The following is a 16867-nucleotide window of genomic DNA, read 5'->3' on the forward strand; positions in this document are numbered from 1 at the left end:
GCAAGTCTCTGCTGGTCTGGCTCCTAGTTATATCAGTGAACTGCACCAAGTGAACACCAGCAAGACCTGTATAGTGTCCTTGTCACTTTATTTTAGTCTCATATAATAATACAAATACTAGTATACAAATATTACTAAATAACTGCCACTGCTACTACTATTACTACGAATAATAATAGTAATGTATAGACTAGTCGAAGCTTCCCTCTCATCATGTTGGTAATGAATGAGTTGTACTTCAGATAGTAGAGTTGTGAACAGTAAACATGTCGTCCCCCACAGATCATGCAGGCAGCCTTTGGGCCAATCAGAAACAAGTAAACAAACACTGTAGCTCCCCCTGTCGGCCAATCAGTGTCATGAACACAGCGATGTGTCGTCTCACCTGTAGTAGGTTCCAAACCAGTTGAGAGGAGTGTACAGCTGGATGATGTAGGTTCCAAACAGAACGTAGTCCCCGACCTGAGAGAACCACCAACACACATACACACTGCTTTAATTACTGGTAACCTAACTCTACTGTACTCTACTGTACTCTACTGTACTCTACTGTACTTTACTGTACTCTACTGTACTCTACTCTTGTACCTGGAAGTGTCCATCAGTAACCAGCTAGCTAGACAAGTTATCTCAATCGACTCTACTGTACTGTACTCTACTGTATTCTACTATACTCTACTGTATTCTACTCTGCTATATTCTAACTGTACTCTACTCTGTTGTACTCTACTGTATCCTGCTCTACTCTACTCGACTGTTTTCTACTTTTCTTCCTACCTGGACGTGTCCCTCAGTCACCAGGTAGGTACAGAGCAGAGATTCAGGTAGTAGTGACTCTACTCTACTGTACTCTACTGTATTCTACTATACTCTACTGTATTCTACTGTACTCTACTGTATTCTACTGTACTCTACTGTATTCTACTATACTCTGCTGTATTCTACTGTACTCTGCTGTATTCTACTATACTCTACTGTATTCTACTGTACTCTACTGTATTCTACTGTACTCTACTGTATTCTACTATACTTTACTCTTCTTCCTACTTGGGAGCTCCCCTCAGTCACCAGGTAGGCAGATGAGTGATCTAACTCTACTGTATTCTACTGTATTCTACTCTTCTACCTGGAAGTGCCCCTCAGTCATCAGGTAGGTACAGAGCAGAGACCCAGATAGTAGTGACTCTACTGTATTCTACTGTACTCTGCTGTATTCTACTATACTCTACTGTATTCTACTGACCTCTGCTGTATTCTACTATACTCTACTGTATTCTACTGTTCTCTACTGTCCTTCCCACCTGGAACTGGCCCTCGGTCACCAGGTGCGCACACAGCAGAGAGCCGGCCAGCAGTCCGGATCCGATGATGAAGTTCTGAGTCTGGTTCAGCAGAGCGAGAGAGGCGCTGCTCTTCCACTCACACTGCTGCAGCACACACACACACACACACACACACACACAGCAGACACACACACACACACATACACACACACACACACACACACACAGCAGACATAAAAATATAGAGATATATACACGTGAGGAGATGGAAAAAATTGTTACCTGTAGCTCAATGTTAATTATTAAATGGTAACACTTTACAATAAGGGTACACTAAGTTAAGGGTTAGTTAATGCTTAATAATGGATAGTTAATGCTTAATAAGGGTTAGTTAATGCTTAATAAGAATTAACTCACCCTTAATTAACAGTTAACTAATGTGTAATTTACTAATTGTGTTCATGTTAACTAAGGTATTAATTTATACATTATTTAATAGTTTATAAAGATGACTATTAAATAATGTATAAATTAATACCTTAGTTAACATGAACACCATTAGTAAATGATTACCAGACACATTAGTTAACTGTTAATTAAGGGTTAGTTAATGCTTATTAAGCATTAACTAACGCTTAATTATTGTACCCTTATTGTAAAGTGTTACCTATTAAACATATAAATGCAGAAAACAGATTATTAGATCTGCTAAAATGTGAACATTTAAAGGGCTCAAAATGTAAAATGTAAAAAGTTAACTTTTTAAGTCAGTTTTATGTTGATGCCACTATTCATTTTGTCAGAGTGGGTGACACTTCAAATTATTTATTATTGCTTATTACATGCAACCTAGCACAATATCAATTAAATATTGATTTGATAGAATTAATGGCTGTATCTCCTTAATCTTTAAAATGTGAATGTTGCAGATCTTACTTGGTATTTCAGAATGGCTTCTTCAAAGCAGCGAACTTCATAATCCTCAGCGTTGTAATATTTCACCTGCGGATGAATCGGACCTGCAGTGAGAAGACTGAAGACTTTTAACTTTAATGACTTCAAGAAACGCTCGGCGACAGGAAGTGATGTCAGCTACCGTCTCAAAGTTGAGCAGCGAGTCGACGGCTCTGGACTTGGTGTTGTTGTCCTGACTGTTCATCTCCCTCCTGTACTTCGTCCTCCACTCTGTGATCAGGACAGTGCAGGCTGCCAGAGAAGAAGAAGAAGAAGAAGAAGAAGAAGAAGAAGGAGGAGAAGAAGTTTACGTGTTATAGATTTGATGGTAAAATATGATGGAACTGTCCTTTAACTTTAGCTTACAATGCATATTTCTGTATTGTCACATCAGGAGATATTTCTGTTTGTTTCTACACACACACACACACACACACACACACACACACACACACACACACACAGCGGCTCACTGATGTAGAGGACCATGCAGGTGAGAACGATGAGTCCAAACCAGACGCTGAAGTAGGAGGCGAAGTAGATGATGGCGATGATGATGTCAGCAACAGTGGGGAAGATACTGAAGAGGATGTAGCTGAGAGAGAGAGAGAGAGAGAGAGAGAGAGGGGGGGGGGGGGGGGGGGGGGGGGGGGGGGGAGAGAGACATTTTCACCTGTTGGTCACATGAAAAGGTTAGCTCTCCTCTTCTCTCCTCCTCTTCCTCCTCCTCCTCTCCTGCTCTCCTCCCCTGTCTTCCTCTCCTCCTCTCCTCTCCTCTCCCTCTCCTCCTCTCCTCCTCCTCTCCTCTCTCCTCCCCTGTCTTCCTCCTCTCCTCCTCCTCCCCTGTCCTCCTCTCCTCCTCTCCTCCTCTGTCCTCCTCCTCTCCTCCTCTCCTCTCCTCTCCTCTCCCTCTCCTCCTCCTCTCCTCTCCCTCTCCTCCTCTCCTCCTCTCCTCCCCTGTCCTCCTCCTCTCCTCCTCTCCTCCCCTGTCTTCCTCTCCTCCTCCTCCTCCCCTGTCCTCCTCTCCTCTCCTCTCCTCTCCCTCTCCTCCTCCTCTCCTCCTCTCCCTCTCCTCCTCTCCTCCTCTCCTCACCTCAGCAGGTTGTTGATAGATGAAGTTCCTCGGTCGATGCTCCTCAGAACGTCTCCAGTTTTTCTCTCCAGGTGCCATCGCAGAGAGAGAGCGTGCAGGTGGGAAAACAAACGCACCTCAAGTGTGGAGGGGAGGGGAGGGGCAGACACAACACCAGTTAACAGTTTCAGTTAATGTTACTGGTTACACACACACACTTATACTGTATGTTGTTACACACACACACACACACACACACACACACACACACACACAAGTGAATATATGTGAAATTTAGGACAAGGAGTGAAAGAAAGAAGAAGAAGAGAAGTTTCCCAGCGGTACCTGAATGCATCTGCTGGTGAACTGCTGCACTCTGGTCCACAGGAACTGACGGAGGTTACTGACGAAACCTGAGGTACCTGGGGGGAGGGGGGGGGGGGGGCGTAGGAGAGAGGGAGGGAGGGGAGGAAGGAGGAGAGGGAAGGAAAGATGGAGGAGAGAAGGAAGAGGAGAAATGGAAAGAGATGAAGAGACGAAGAGAAGAGAGAGACATATAGTATGATAAACACACCACAGAACTTCATGGACACACACAACCTATAACACACACACACACACACACGCACACACACACACACTACCTATACACACATCCTATACACATTCTACAAACACACACATTACACTACTCACATAACCTACTACACTTATACTACATTTCAATATCTACACACACATTCTACTACACAAACTGTACATACATATCCTACCACCACACACACACACACACACACACATTCTACTACCAACACACACACACACTGGCCCACCTGCCCCCCCTCCCTGCAGGAACTTGAGCAGAGTGTAGATGCAGACGGTGGACGTCAGCTCGCTCCAGCTGCTTCCTGCTGACAGCTCGTTCACTGTGGAAACACACACACACACACACACACACACACACACACACACACACACGTTACAGTCTGAACCCTGACCCCTGAACTCTACACTGAAACCTGGACATGCATGTGACTTTCACAGTTAAAATCGTCAACAGCCAATCAGATTTCAGCGTCCTTGTTTCCCTGCTGATGTGATTTAGTTTCATGAACAACAGTTCAGAATGGAGAGTTGATTCCAGCCGTTCAAAGCTTCAGTTATCTACAACTTTTATTTAGGGTTTTTCACAGCACAGGCTTATCTGGGTTATCTTAACCCCGGGCTAACAGTTGGCCCAGGGTTATCTTAACCCCAAGTTAAGAGTTGGCCCAGGGTTATCTTAACCCCAAGTTAACAGTTGGCCCAGGGTTAGCTTAACCCCAAGTTAACAGTTGGCCCAGGGTTATCTTAACCCCAAGTTAACAGTTGGCCCAGGGTTATCTTAACCCCAAGTTAACAGTTGGCCCAGGGTTAGCTTAACCCCAAGTTAACAGTTGGCCCAGGGTTATCTTAGCCCCGGGCTAACAGTTGGCCCAGGGTTATCTTAGCCCCGGGCTAACAGTTGGTCCAGGGTTATCTTAACCCCAAGTTAACAGTTGGCCCAGGGTTATCTTAGCCCCGGGCTAACAGTTGGCCCAGGGTTATCTTAGCCCCAGGCTAACAGTTGGCCCAGGGTTATCTTAGCCCCAAGTTAACAGTTGGCCCAGGGTTAGCTTAACCCCAAGTTAACAGTTGGCCCAGGGTTATCTTAGCCCCAAGTTAACAGTTGGCCCAGGGTTATCTTAGCCCCAAGTTAACAGTTGGCCCAGGGTTATCTTAACCCCAGGTTAACAGTTGGCCCAGGGTTAGCTTAACCCCAAGTTAACAGTTGGCCCAGGGTTATCTTAGCCCCGGGCTAACAGTTGGCCCAGGGTTATCTTAACCCCAAGTTAACAGTTGGCCCAGGGTTAGCTTAGCCCAAGGCTAACAGTTGGCCCAGGGTTACCTTAACCCCAAGTTAAGAGTTGGCCCAGGGTTATCTTAACCCCAAGTTAACAGTTGGCCCAGGGTTAGCTTAACCCCAAGTTAACAGTTGGCCCAGGGTTATCTTAGCCCCGGGCTAACAGTTGGCCCAGGGTTATCTTAGCCCCGGGCTAACAGTTGGCCCAGGGTTATCTTAACCCCAAGTTAACAGTTGGCCCAGGGTTAGCTTAGCCCAAGGCTAACAGTTGGCCCAGGGTTATCTTAGCCCCGGGCTAACAGTTGGCCCAGGGTTATCTTAACCCCAAGTTAACAATTGGCCCAGGGTTAGCTTAGCCCAAGGCTAACAGTTGGCCCAGGGTTATCTTAACCCCAAGTTAACAATTGGCCCAGGGTTAGCTTAGCCCAAGGCTAACAGTTGGCCCAGGGTTATCTTAACCCCAAGTTAACAGTTGGCCCAGGGTTAGCTTAACCCCAAGTTAACAGTTGGCCCAGGGTTATCTTAGCCCCGGGCTAACAGTTGGCCCAGAGTTATCTTAGCCCCAAGTTAACAGTTGGCCCAGGGTTATCTTAGCCCCGGGCTAACAGTTGGCCCAGAGTTATCTTAGCCCCAAGTTAACAGTTGGCCCAGGGTTATCTTAGCCCTGGGCTAACAGTTGGCCCAGGGTTATCTTAGCCCCGGGCTAACAGTTGGCCCAGGGTTATCTTAGCCCCAAGTTAACAGTTGGCCCAGGGTTATCTTAACCCCAAGTTAACAGTTGGCCCAGGGTTACCTTAGCCCTGGGCTAACAGTTGGCCCAGGGTTATCTTAGCCCCAAGTTAACAGTTGGCCCAGGGTTATCTTAACCCCAGGTTAACAGTTGGCCCAGGGTTATCTTAACCCCAAGTTAACAGTTGGCCCAGGGTTATCTTAACCCCAGGTTAACAGTTGGCCCAGGGTTATCTTAACCCCAAGTTAACAGTTGGCCCAGGGTTATCTTAACCCCAAGTTAACAGTTGGCCCAGGGTTAGCTTAGCCCAAGGCTAACAGTCGGCCCAGGGTTATCTTAACCCCAAATTAACAGTTGGCCCAGGGTTATTTTAACCCCGGGCTAACAGTTGGCCCGGGGTTATCTTAGCCCCGGGCTAACAGTTGGCCCAGAGTTATCTTAGCCCCAAGTTAACAGTTGGCCCAGGGTTATCTTAGCCCCGGGCTAACAGTTGGCCCAGAGTTATCTTAGCCCCAAGTTAACAGTTGGCCCAGGGTTATCTTAGCCCCGGGCTAACAGTTGGCCCAGAGTTATCTTAGCCCCAAGTTAACAGTTGGCCCAGGGTTATCTTAGCCCCGGGCTAACAGTTGGCCCAGAGTTATCTTAGCCCCAAGTTAACAGTTGGCCCAGGGTTATCTTAGCCCCGGGCTAACAGTTGGCCCTGGGTTATCTTAACCCCTTTCACACAGACATTTAACTCATGGCTAACTCTTAGCCTAGAGCTAATGATTCACACATCGTTCTTGTTAGCCCAGGACTTACATGTCTCAATATTCTGTGGTAATAAAAACACTTGAGCCCAGGAATGCCTTGCAGCATTTTTTCACAATGTTGTGAAGGAAAAGTTTTTTGATTGGACAACAAACAAGTGACACAAAGTCTTCTAACCATTTTCACACAGCCAACAGATACTCTGGTTTTAAGTAATTATCTGTGGAAAACTCGGGGATAACCTGCTCTGGAGCAGGTCACTCGGGGTTTTCCCTCTTTGGAGTTTCCCTGTGTGTGAAGCCCTTTTGAAAGACGACAGGAATAAACATCTCAGAAAGAAAGCTTGGAGAACATTTGATCCATCGTTGGGTCGATGGGAAAATCTGAAGGTTCTGAGGATCTGAGGTTTTCTCTTTATTTTACATGACCACTGCCTGATTAGCTCTTGCTAGCTAGCTGTTAACTCTTTAAAACAATGCAACGTGATGAAAGACAATGTCAAAGCAGCAAAAATCCACGGTTTGTTGTTCAAACCTCTGGATCTGCAGACTGGAGCTTCTGGTCCCGCCCACAGAGCATCTGGTCCCGCCCACAGAGCATCTGGCCCCGCCCACAGAGCCTCGGGTCCCACCCACACAGCATCTGGTCCCGCCCACAGAGCCTATGCCCCCGCCCACAGAGCCTCTGGTCCCGCCCACAGAGCCTCTGGCCCCGCCCACAGAGCCTATGCCCCCGCCCACAGAGCCTCTGGTCCCGCCCACAGAGCTTCTGGCCCCGCCCACAGAGCCTCTGGACCCACCCACAGTCCATGAGAATAGAGCGACTCATTGACCAAGTTGCTCACAGTGTGAACATGGGGTTAGGGCTGACAGACAATATTCTGAGGCAACGTAGTTGGGCAATTCTTTCTTGTCAGGAAGTGAGAAAAAGTGTCTGAGCAGCCTGACAGCAGGGAATCCTTCAACATGAAAATCACCAAAACGAGTTATGAGGTTTTCTCACCACAGCAGTGATATTCCAGGTGTGAGACTGAGGCTTTATTCAGTCTGAGATATTTTTATAAATCAGATGAAAACATAAACTTAAGATCACGTTCAAGATTAAATCAAGTCCATTTTTTATAACAGAGGCCCCTGATCCTGCTGAACTTCCTGACTCTGGAAACCAACCGAACACCCAGACACACACACACACACACACACACACACACACACACACACACACACACACACACTCCCCTCTCATTCTCATTCACATTCATTACCATTTTGTACAGACGCTGGGAATCGGGATGAGATGAAAAAACAGACGGAGATGAAGGGAGGAGGAGGAGGAGGAGGAGGAGGAGGAGGAGGGGAAGAAAAACACAGAAACTGCAGAGAGAGAGAGACGGTGAGAAAGGAAGAGAGAGAGCGAGGAAGAGAGAGAGAGCAAGATGCAAAGAAAGGAAGAGAGAGAGAGAAAGAAACCAAGAAAGAGGGAAGTGACGATATTTGGAGTTCTTAGAGGTGTGTGTGTGTGTGTGTGTGTGTTTTCAGCGGGGGGGATTTTCAACCCTTTGGCATCGTGTCCAGGCGGGGGGGAGGAGGGGGAGGGAGGGGGGGTTGAAGGGGGAGGAGGGAGGGAGGGGGGGGGGGTCGGACCTGGAGACAAAACCTCCGTTGTAGCGCCGTGTTAACTCCACGAAAGAAGCCGCTAATGCCCGCTAAGCATGACTGGCAGGGGGGGTGACCTCCCGTAAACCCCCCCCCCCCCCCCCCCCCCCCACACACACACACACACACACACACACAGACAGAAACACACACACACACACCCTCTTCCCCCAAAACCCTCGCATGCCTTCTCCGTCACACAAAAGCTCGCTCAGCCTCTCTCTCTCTCTCTCTCTCTGTCTCTCTCTCTGTCTCTCTCTCTCTCTCCGTCTCTCTCTCTCTCCCTCTCTCTCTGTCTCTCTCTCTGTCTCTCTCTCTCTGTCTCTCTCTCTGTCTCTCTCTCTCTCTCCGTCTCTCTCTCTCTCCCTCTCTCTCTCTGTCTCTCTCTCTGTCTCTCTCTCTCTCTCCGTCTCTCTCTCTCTCCCTCTCTCTCTGTCTCTCTCTCTCTGTCTCTCTGTCTCTCTCCCTCTCTCTGTCTCTCTCTCTCTGTCTCTCTCTCTCTCTCTCTGTCTCTCTCTCTCTCTCTCTTTCATGTCGCTCCAAAAGCCAAACGGCGATTTTTTTTTTCTCAAAGGAAAAAGCGTCCAAAAGAGAAACTGGCTGCTGACTTCCTCTGAAGTGGAGGATTCTGGGATGTTGCCTCTGCGGTGAAAGCGTCCCGGCTAAACAACGTACAAAAGAGTTTGGCAAACGGCTCGGCCTCGTCCCGCCGAGCGCCAAAACCTCTCCACTCAGGAGAATGATCTTGGACACACTTTTAAACAGCTGTTGGTGATGTTCTTCACATCTCTGGCTCCATTCAGTGTTTTTCTTCTTGGTGGATAACCGGCCAATCGTAGACGAGGTGACGTCACCTCCAGATATTTCCAGCAGCTACAGTGGAGTTTGATATGAGAAAATGTTTCAGGATGTAAAACCTCAGCGGTAAACGTCAGGTTTTGGTGTCAGTCCCTCAGAATCAAAGAGCGAGGGCTTCTTTCTAGAGCCGCCATTTTGCACCGAGAGACGTTCAACAATCATACAGGGAGAAATCCATCGTAGAAGAGGAGAGAGACCAGTTTCTCCACCACAGGAGCAGGAGAGAGACCAGAATGCACTGCAGCAGAGAGACAGGATGGGTTTGAGTTGACTCTTGCTCTGCTATCATTACTGAGGTTTGGATCACAACATGAGAGGCTGCAAATGACTAGAAGACACTCAGAGAGTGAAAACCTCCACCAACACGCTGTCACACCCAAACATCACTCCCATCACTTCAGTTTTAAGTTGAATTTGTTTCTTGACCCTGCAAACATCCCCTCAGTAGCAGTAGTTAAAACTTTGCTTCAAATTGACAAACAAGCAATAAACTTTTAAAAAGCGCTTGTAACTGTAGCTGAGCTCCCACCAAGCTGCTGCAACATGCAACTAGTCTAATTAACTAGTTTAATTTAATTACATGAAATGACAACTACAAACCAACACTGAGCATACAAGGACAGACTGACAGTAGGACACTAGGAAACTAGGACATAAGGATACAAGGTAGACCACACATTTAAAACATTTGAGCACACCGCCATCTAGAGTCTGAACAGCAAACTGCAGCAGAGTCTGAACTGACAGAAAATACAAACACCAGCAGCTGTTTGACAAAGATTATTCTCTTGGCTTTTTGTTGCTTTTTCTACTGAATCTTGATCACAAGAAAAGATCATGCACTTGCTAAAAACACAAACAAAACATTGTGTTCCATGATGAAATCTGTCTTGTTTTTGTTTTATCATTATTATTATTGTAATCATTATAATGTTAATCTGTCCAAATACCTTTGGCAGACATCTACATTTCCATCATTCATCCATCTCTCTCCTATATGATCTTGGAGTAGACAGGCACCAGCACCTCATCAATCACTAGATCAATAGACACATTTGTTGGAGGACATACAGTATATGCATCTTTTTTGTTTCTCCTGTCTGGCAAGTGGACAACTCTCACATCCAAAAAAAGTTAGTTCAGGTGTGTCAGAGATTCAACAATGAAAGAACTCCTTTTATTTAGGTTACACTTCAGAATAACATTTCAGAATCAGGTCCAGTTCAGTTTGACAGAAACGTTATTCTGAAGTTTAAAGAGTAACTGAACCCCAAGCCCAACTCTGTGTCACGCCTGACATCTAAAGATAAAAAGCATGATACTGAAATGTCCATCTGCTATTGGCTGATCTTTGGTGCCTGGTGATGATGTCACCTCCTGTAGAGTACAACAGGTGGTTGCTCTTTAAAAAAAGGTGTTGCAGAGTGCGTGAGTTCCTTCATCGTTAAACATCTTAAGTTGTGACGAGATAAAACATTTCGCATCAACTCCAGCTCACTCTTGTTTTTCTCCTAGGATATAAATATTGTAATTTTTCACTATTAGTTTGGATATTGATGTGGATGCAGGAGGCTGTCGGTTCCTCACCGATGTTCTTGGAGTAGACGGGCACGAGGACGTTCAGCAGCCGCTCGGCAGCCAGCAGGCCCAGACAGAGCAGCAGGACGGCCTGCAGCGCCGCAGCGCCGCCCGGCCACACGAACGGCAGCAGCAGCCTCACCTTCCTCCTGAGGCCGGTCCAGGAGGAGGGGGCGGAGGGGGGTGAGGGGGGGGGGAGGGGGGTGAGGAGGAGGGGGGTGAGGGGGAGGAGGGGGGGACCTGAGGATGAAGAGGAAACTAATAGTTATTTTCCCCTACAATGAAATCCAGGGAGAGACCTTGGATTTTCCCATCACACAGTCTCTTGGATTTTCATGAAACTTAAAGCTACACTAAGCAATTTTGTGACCACTAGAGGGCGACAGAAACCACAACACATTTGTAAATAAAGCACAGCAAAGCCTCTGGACTACAGAGGCCACAAAAGACAAACCTAGTGAAGGACCGTGCATAAAGACTAAGAAGACTATGAATAGCTAAGCTAACCGTACCTGCTGAGAAGTGTCACCAGTTACCAGTCTCACTCTGACAGATCTTTCTCCTGCTGAAGGTCACATGACCCACAATGACAAGTGAAGAGGCAGGTAGCAAGTTTAATAGTTCAACAAGTTTACTAGTTCAACTAGTTTATCAAGTTCACTACTTTAACAAGTTTACTAGTTTAACAAGTTTACTAGTTTATCAAGGTTACTTGTTTAACAAGTTTACTAGTTTATCAAGTTTACTACTTTAACAAGTTTGCTAGTTCATTAAGTTAACTAGTTTAATAAGTTTACTAATTTATCAAGTTCACAACTTTAATAAGTTTACTAGTTTATCAAGTTTACTAGTTTAACAAGTTTACTAGTTTATCAAGTTCACTACTTTAATAAGTTTACTAGTTTATCAGGTTTACTAGTTTATCAAGTCTACTAGTTCATTAAGTTAACTAGTTTAATAAGTTTACTAGTTTATCAAGTTCACTACTTTAACAAGTTTACTAGTTTAACAAGTTTACTAGTTTATCAAGTTTACTAGTTTAACAAGTTTACTAGTTTATCAAGTTCACTACTTTAACAAGTTTACTAGTTTAACAAGTTTACTAGTTTATCAAGTTTACTAGTTTAACAAGTTTACTAGTTTATCAAGTTCACTACTTTAATAAGTTTACTAGTTTATCAAGTTTACTAGTTTAACAAGTTTACTAGTTTATCAAGTTCACAACTTTAATAAGTTTACTAGTTTATCAAGTTTACTAGTTTATCAAGGTCACTACTTTAATAAGTTTACTAGTTTATCAAGTTTACTAGTTTATCAAGTTCACTACTTTAATAAGTTTACTAGTTTATCAAGTTTACTAGTTTATCAAGTTTACTAGTTTATCAAGTTCACTACTTTAATAAGTTTACTAGTTTATCAAGTTTACTAGTTTATCAAGTTTACTAGTTTAACAAGTTTACTAGTTTATCAAGTTCACTACTTTAACAAGTTTACTAGTTTAACAAGTTTACTAGTTTATCAAGTTTACTAGTTTAACAAGTTTACTAGTTTATCAAGTTCACTACTTTAATAAGTTTACTAGTTTATCAAGTTTACTAGTTTATCAAGTTCACTACTTTAATAAGTTTACTAGTTTATCAAGTTTACTAGTTTAACAAGTTTACTAGTTTATCAAGTTCACTACTTTAATAAGTTTACTAGTTTATCAAGTTTACTAGTTTAACAAGTTTACTAGTTTATCAAGTTCACTACTTTAATAAGTTTACTAGTTTATCAAGTTTACTAGTTTATCAAGTTCACTACTTTAATAAGTTTACTAGTTTATCAAGTTTACTAGTTTAACAAGTTTACTAGTTTATCAAGTTCACTACTTTAATAAGTTTACTAGTTTATCAAGTTTACTAGTTTATCAAGTTCACTACTTTAATAAGTTTACTAGTTTATCAAGTTTACTAGTTTATCAAGTTCACTACTTTAATAAGTTTACTAGTTTATCAAGTTTACTAGTTTATCAAGTTTACTTGTTTAACAAGTTTACTAGTTTATCAAGTTTACTACTTTAACAAGTTTACTAGTTTATCAAGTTTACTAGTTCATTAAGTTAACTAGTTTATCAAGTTAACTAGTTTATCAAGGTTACTTGTTTAACAAGTTTACCGGTTTAACAACTTCACTAGTTTACTAGTTTAAGTAAGTAGTAGTTTAAGTAGTTTAAGTTTATTAGATATCAAGTTTACTAGTTCATTAAGTTAACTAGTTTAACAAGTTTACTAGTTTATCAATTTACTAGTTCATTAAGTTAACTAGTTTAAATTTACTAGTTTATCAAGTTTACTAGTTTATCAAGTTTACTAGTTCATTAAGTTAACTAGTTTAACAAGTTTACTAGTTTATCAAGTCTACTAGTTCATTAAGTTAACTAGTTTAATAAGTTTACTAGTTTATCAAGTTCACTACTTTAACAAGTTTACTAGTTTAACAAGTTTACTAGTTTATCAAGTTTACTAGTTTAACAAGTTTACTAGTTTATCAAGTTCACTACTTTAATAAGTTTACTAGTTTATCAAGTTCACTACTTTAATAAGTTTACTAGTTTATCAAGTTTACTAGTTTATCAAGTTCACTACTTTAATAAGTTTACTAGTTTATCAAGTTTACTAGTTTATCAAGTTTACTTGTTTAACAAGTTTACTAGTTTATCAAGTTTACTACTTTAACAAGTTTACTAGTTTATCAAGTTTACTAGTTCATTAAGTTAACTAGTTTATCAAGTTAACTAGTTTATCAAGGTTACTTGTTTAACAAGTTTACCGGTTTAACAACTTCACTAGTTTACTAGTTTAAGTAAGTAGTAGTTTAAGTAGTTTAAGTTTATTAGATATCAAGTTTACTAGTTCATTAAGTTAACTAGTTTAATAAGTTTACTAGTTTATCAATTTACTAGTTCATTAAGTTAACTAGTTTAAATTTACTAGTTTATCAAGTTTACTAGTTTATCAAGTTTACTAGTTCATTAAGTTAACTAGTTTAATAAGTTTACTAGTTTATCAAGTTCACTACTTTAACAAGTTTACTAGTTTAACAAGTTTACTAGTTTATCAAGTTTACTAGTTTATCAAGTTTACTACTTTAACAAGTTTGCTAGTTCATTAAGTTCACTACTTTAATAAGTTTACTAGTTTATCAAGTTCACTACTTTAATAAGTTTACTAGTTTATCAAGTTTACTAGTTTATCAAGTTCACTACTTTAATAAGTTTACTAGTTTATCAAGTTTACTAGTTTATCAAGTTCACTACTTTAATAAGTTTACTAGTTTATCAAGTTTACTAGTTTATCAAGTTCACTACTTTAATAAGTTTACTAGTTTATCAAGTTTACTAGTTTATCAAGTTCACTACTTTAATAAGTTTACTAGTTTAACAAGTTTACTAGTTTATCAAGTTCACTACTTTAATAAGTTTACTAGTTTAACAAGTTTACTAGTTTATCAAGTTCACTACTTTAATAAGTTTACTAGTTTATCAAGTTTACTAGTTCATCAAGTCTACTAGTTCATTAAGTTAACTAGTTTAATAAGTTTACTAGTTTATCAAGTTTAGTAGTTTATCAAGTTCACTACTTTAACAAGTTTACTAGTTTATCAAGTTTACTAGTTTATCAAGGTTACTTGTTTAACAAGTTTACTAGTTTATCAAGTTTACTACTTTAACAAGTTTACTCGCTCGCTTCATCGATTCCGCCATTATGTGAATTATTTTCAAGGATGGGAGGGGGAAAGCGTCGCTGTTAAACAGCGAGGGAGGAGACAAGCTAGTTTAAAAAAATGAAAAGCTGCTGGTCGGTCCGAGTTTTGACAACAAGCTTTAGAAAAGAGGTGAAAACAACAACACAGCTGGCCCATGTGTGGCTGTTTGTTTATATCGTCTCATGGAAATCTCCACGTAGCACACGTTAGTTTCAGGATTGGTTAAGGTCTGAAATCGCTTATTGCAGGTTTAAAGTCACACTGAAATGAAAATTTACTTTTTTGCCTTCTAAGCTCATTGACACATAAACCTATTTGACAACTTATGCCAAAAAAAAAAAAAGACAAAAAAAATACTTTATTGCATTTTTACCTCAAAATCTCGTTACTTTCACTCTGTGGAGATCTGAAAATCTTTAGTGGTCCATCATCATGTCCCAGGAGGTGTAAATAAAAACCAATAAAACATCACAGATTTTTTAACAGTTTCACCCCTCCCATCCAATCAAACTGCCTTTCTCTCCCTAACTGATCTCCCATTGGAATGACCCCTCCCTGTGTTAAGCCCCGCCCCAACATCCTGCTTCAACAGGAAATACATCACTTTAAGTAAGATTCTCTCAAAATGTTGTTTTGTTGCGACTGTAAGGGACTGAAGCGTCTTATGGCTTCGTTCTGGCATTTTTAAAAACTGTGCTATGATGTTTGTTTACTTGTTTGTTTACTTGTTTGTCAAAGTATTGCGATGTTTCTGACACCTCAGGTCAGATTTTGATGAAACTGGCTGTAATGCATCCCACTGCTGTTTCAGCATTTTAAAACACTCATTTTTAAACACTAAGGGGGGCGATACTACAGGACAAAAGGAGGAGACATACTGGCTCCTGATTGGCCCAGACAGAGACCGCATCATTCATGGGGGGCAACATGTTTACTGCTGCCTTTATATTTCTGTTTAAGTACGACCAGCCATCTGTTAATGTCTGTAATTTTACCTCAGATTACATGACAGGTTTCTGTCTGACCTGCACTCAGAGTCATGTGTGTTTTCTTTGGGATGACACACATTTCTGTTACTTTCCAACACAACATGCAGCTGTTTTGCAGTTTTGTAGATTTTTTTTGTCACTTTAATCAAAGGATCACATGGTCTACTATTGGCTGAGAAAACTCTCTAACCTCCTGGGATTATGGGATTAACTCAAAATTGTATTTCCATCAATTTAAGATCAAGACTGTGTTTCTTAGCTCCTGATAGTTTGGAGATAAAAGATTTTCACCCAACACCGACGATACGTTAACGCCAATACAGTTAAACACAACATATTAACATAGCTTGTGTTGAGGAGTAACAGATGTGTGTTGTCCCAAAGAAGACACACAGATGTGTTAAAATGAGTGTATTACAGGTCAAAACAAGGAGACACACTGGCTCCTGATTGGCCCAGACAGAGACATGCTTATTATGATATTTATATTTATGTTTAAGTCCTACCAGTCATCTGTTAATGTCTGTAATATTATCTCAAATGATACTGCAGGTTTCTGTCTGTTTCCTGACCTACATACTTATACACAGATGAACTGAACAGTTAAATTGAATTGTTATTGCATGTTGCTTTATTATATTATTACTCATCACACTGATATTACTGATTCTGTTAATGTATATTGCTTTTTTAATACAAAGCCAGTGAAGCACGTTTGAACTGAACTGATCTGAGAGAGGAACAGTGATGCAGCATCATAGAAATCAATAACTTACCATGTTTACAGTGACTCCTCTTCCTCCTCCTCCTCCTCTTCCTCTCTTCACATCATCATCTGCCATCTGCCTCCACAGGTCTCAGATGTCCAGGTGTAAAAGTCAGAAACTCTTCCCGTCTCTCAGCTGGATCAGACTGAGTTTAAACTGCCAGGATGTGGAAACCATGTGAAGCCGGTTCAGTGTTCCTCTTCTGAACAGATTGGTGTTAGGGTTAGGGTGAAGTTGGTTTTGAATTCACACACACACACACACACACACACAGGTTTCTGGTTGGCTGAGCTTTGGAAACAGCTGTGGTCAGCCGTTTGCTTTGGCCTGTGAGCCCTGCAGTGTGTGTGTGTGTGTGTGTGTGTGTGTATGTGTGTGTGTGGACTGTAGCTTGAGCTCTGCAGCTTGTGAATGCATGTATGTGTGTGTGTTTTACAGCGATGTCGCTGGTGTATGTGTGCTTGTGAGGTTTGTAGCTTGTGTGTGTGTGTGTGTGTGTTTAAGAATTCTGTAGCTAATGTGTGTTTGCTTGTACAGTGTTTGAGAGCTCTGCTGCTTGTGTGTGTGTGTGTGTGTGTGTGTGTGAGAGAGAGCGAGAGAGA

At 41.8% G+C, this 16867-nt stretch overlaps 1 protein-coding gene across 1 annotated transcript in view; it reads right to left on the reverse strand.

Annotated features, from left to right (window-relative positions):
- The window catches only part of abcb6b (ATP binding cassette subfamily B member 6 (LAN blood group) b), a 38621-nt gene extending 23071 nt beyond the window's left edge, over nt 1–15550 (reverse strand). The window contains exons 1-11 of the mRNA XM_078282313.1: nt 15535–15550; nt 11270–11327; nt 10772–10911; nt 4143–4235; nt 3655–3731; nt 3331–3446; nt 2711–2832; nt 2380–2489; nt 2220–2285; nt 1302–1427; nt 386–462 (exon numbers count right to left, since the gene is read on the reverse strand). Of these exons, the coding sequence (XP_078138439.1) occupies nt 386–462; nt 1302–1427; nt 2220–2285; nt 2380–2489; nt 2711–2832; nt 3331–3446; nt 3655–3731; nt 4143–4235; nt 10772–10911; nt 11270–11327; nt 15535–15550 (1001 nt within the window). The remainder of the gene's footprint in view (nt 1–385; nt 463–1301; nt 1428–2219; nt 2286–2379; nt 2490–2710; nt 2833–3330; nt 3447–3654; nt 3732–4142; nt 4236–10771; nt 10912–11269; nt 11328–15534) is intronic.
- Nucleotides 15551–16867: the final 1317 nt, after the last annotated feature.

This window comes from Centroberyx gerrardi, unplaced genomic scaffold (genome assembly GCF_048128805.1).
Source record: "Centroberyx gerrardi isolate f3 unplaced genomic scaffold, fCenGer3.hap1.cur.20231027 Scaffold_70, whole genome shotgun sequence".
Lineage (NCBI taxonomy): Eukaryota > Metazoa > Chordata > Actinopteri > Beryciformes > Berycidae > Centroberyx > Centroberyx gerrardi.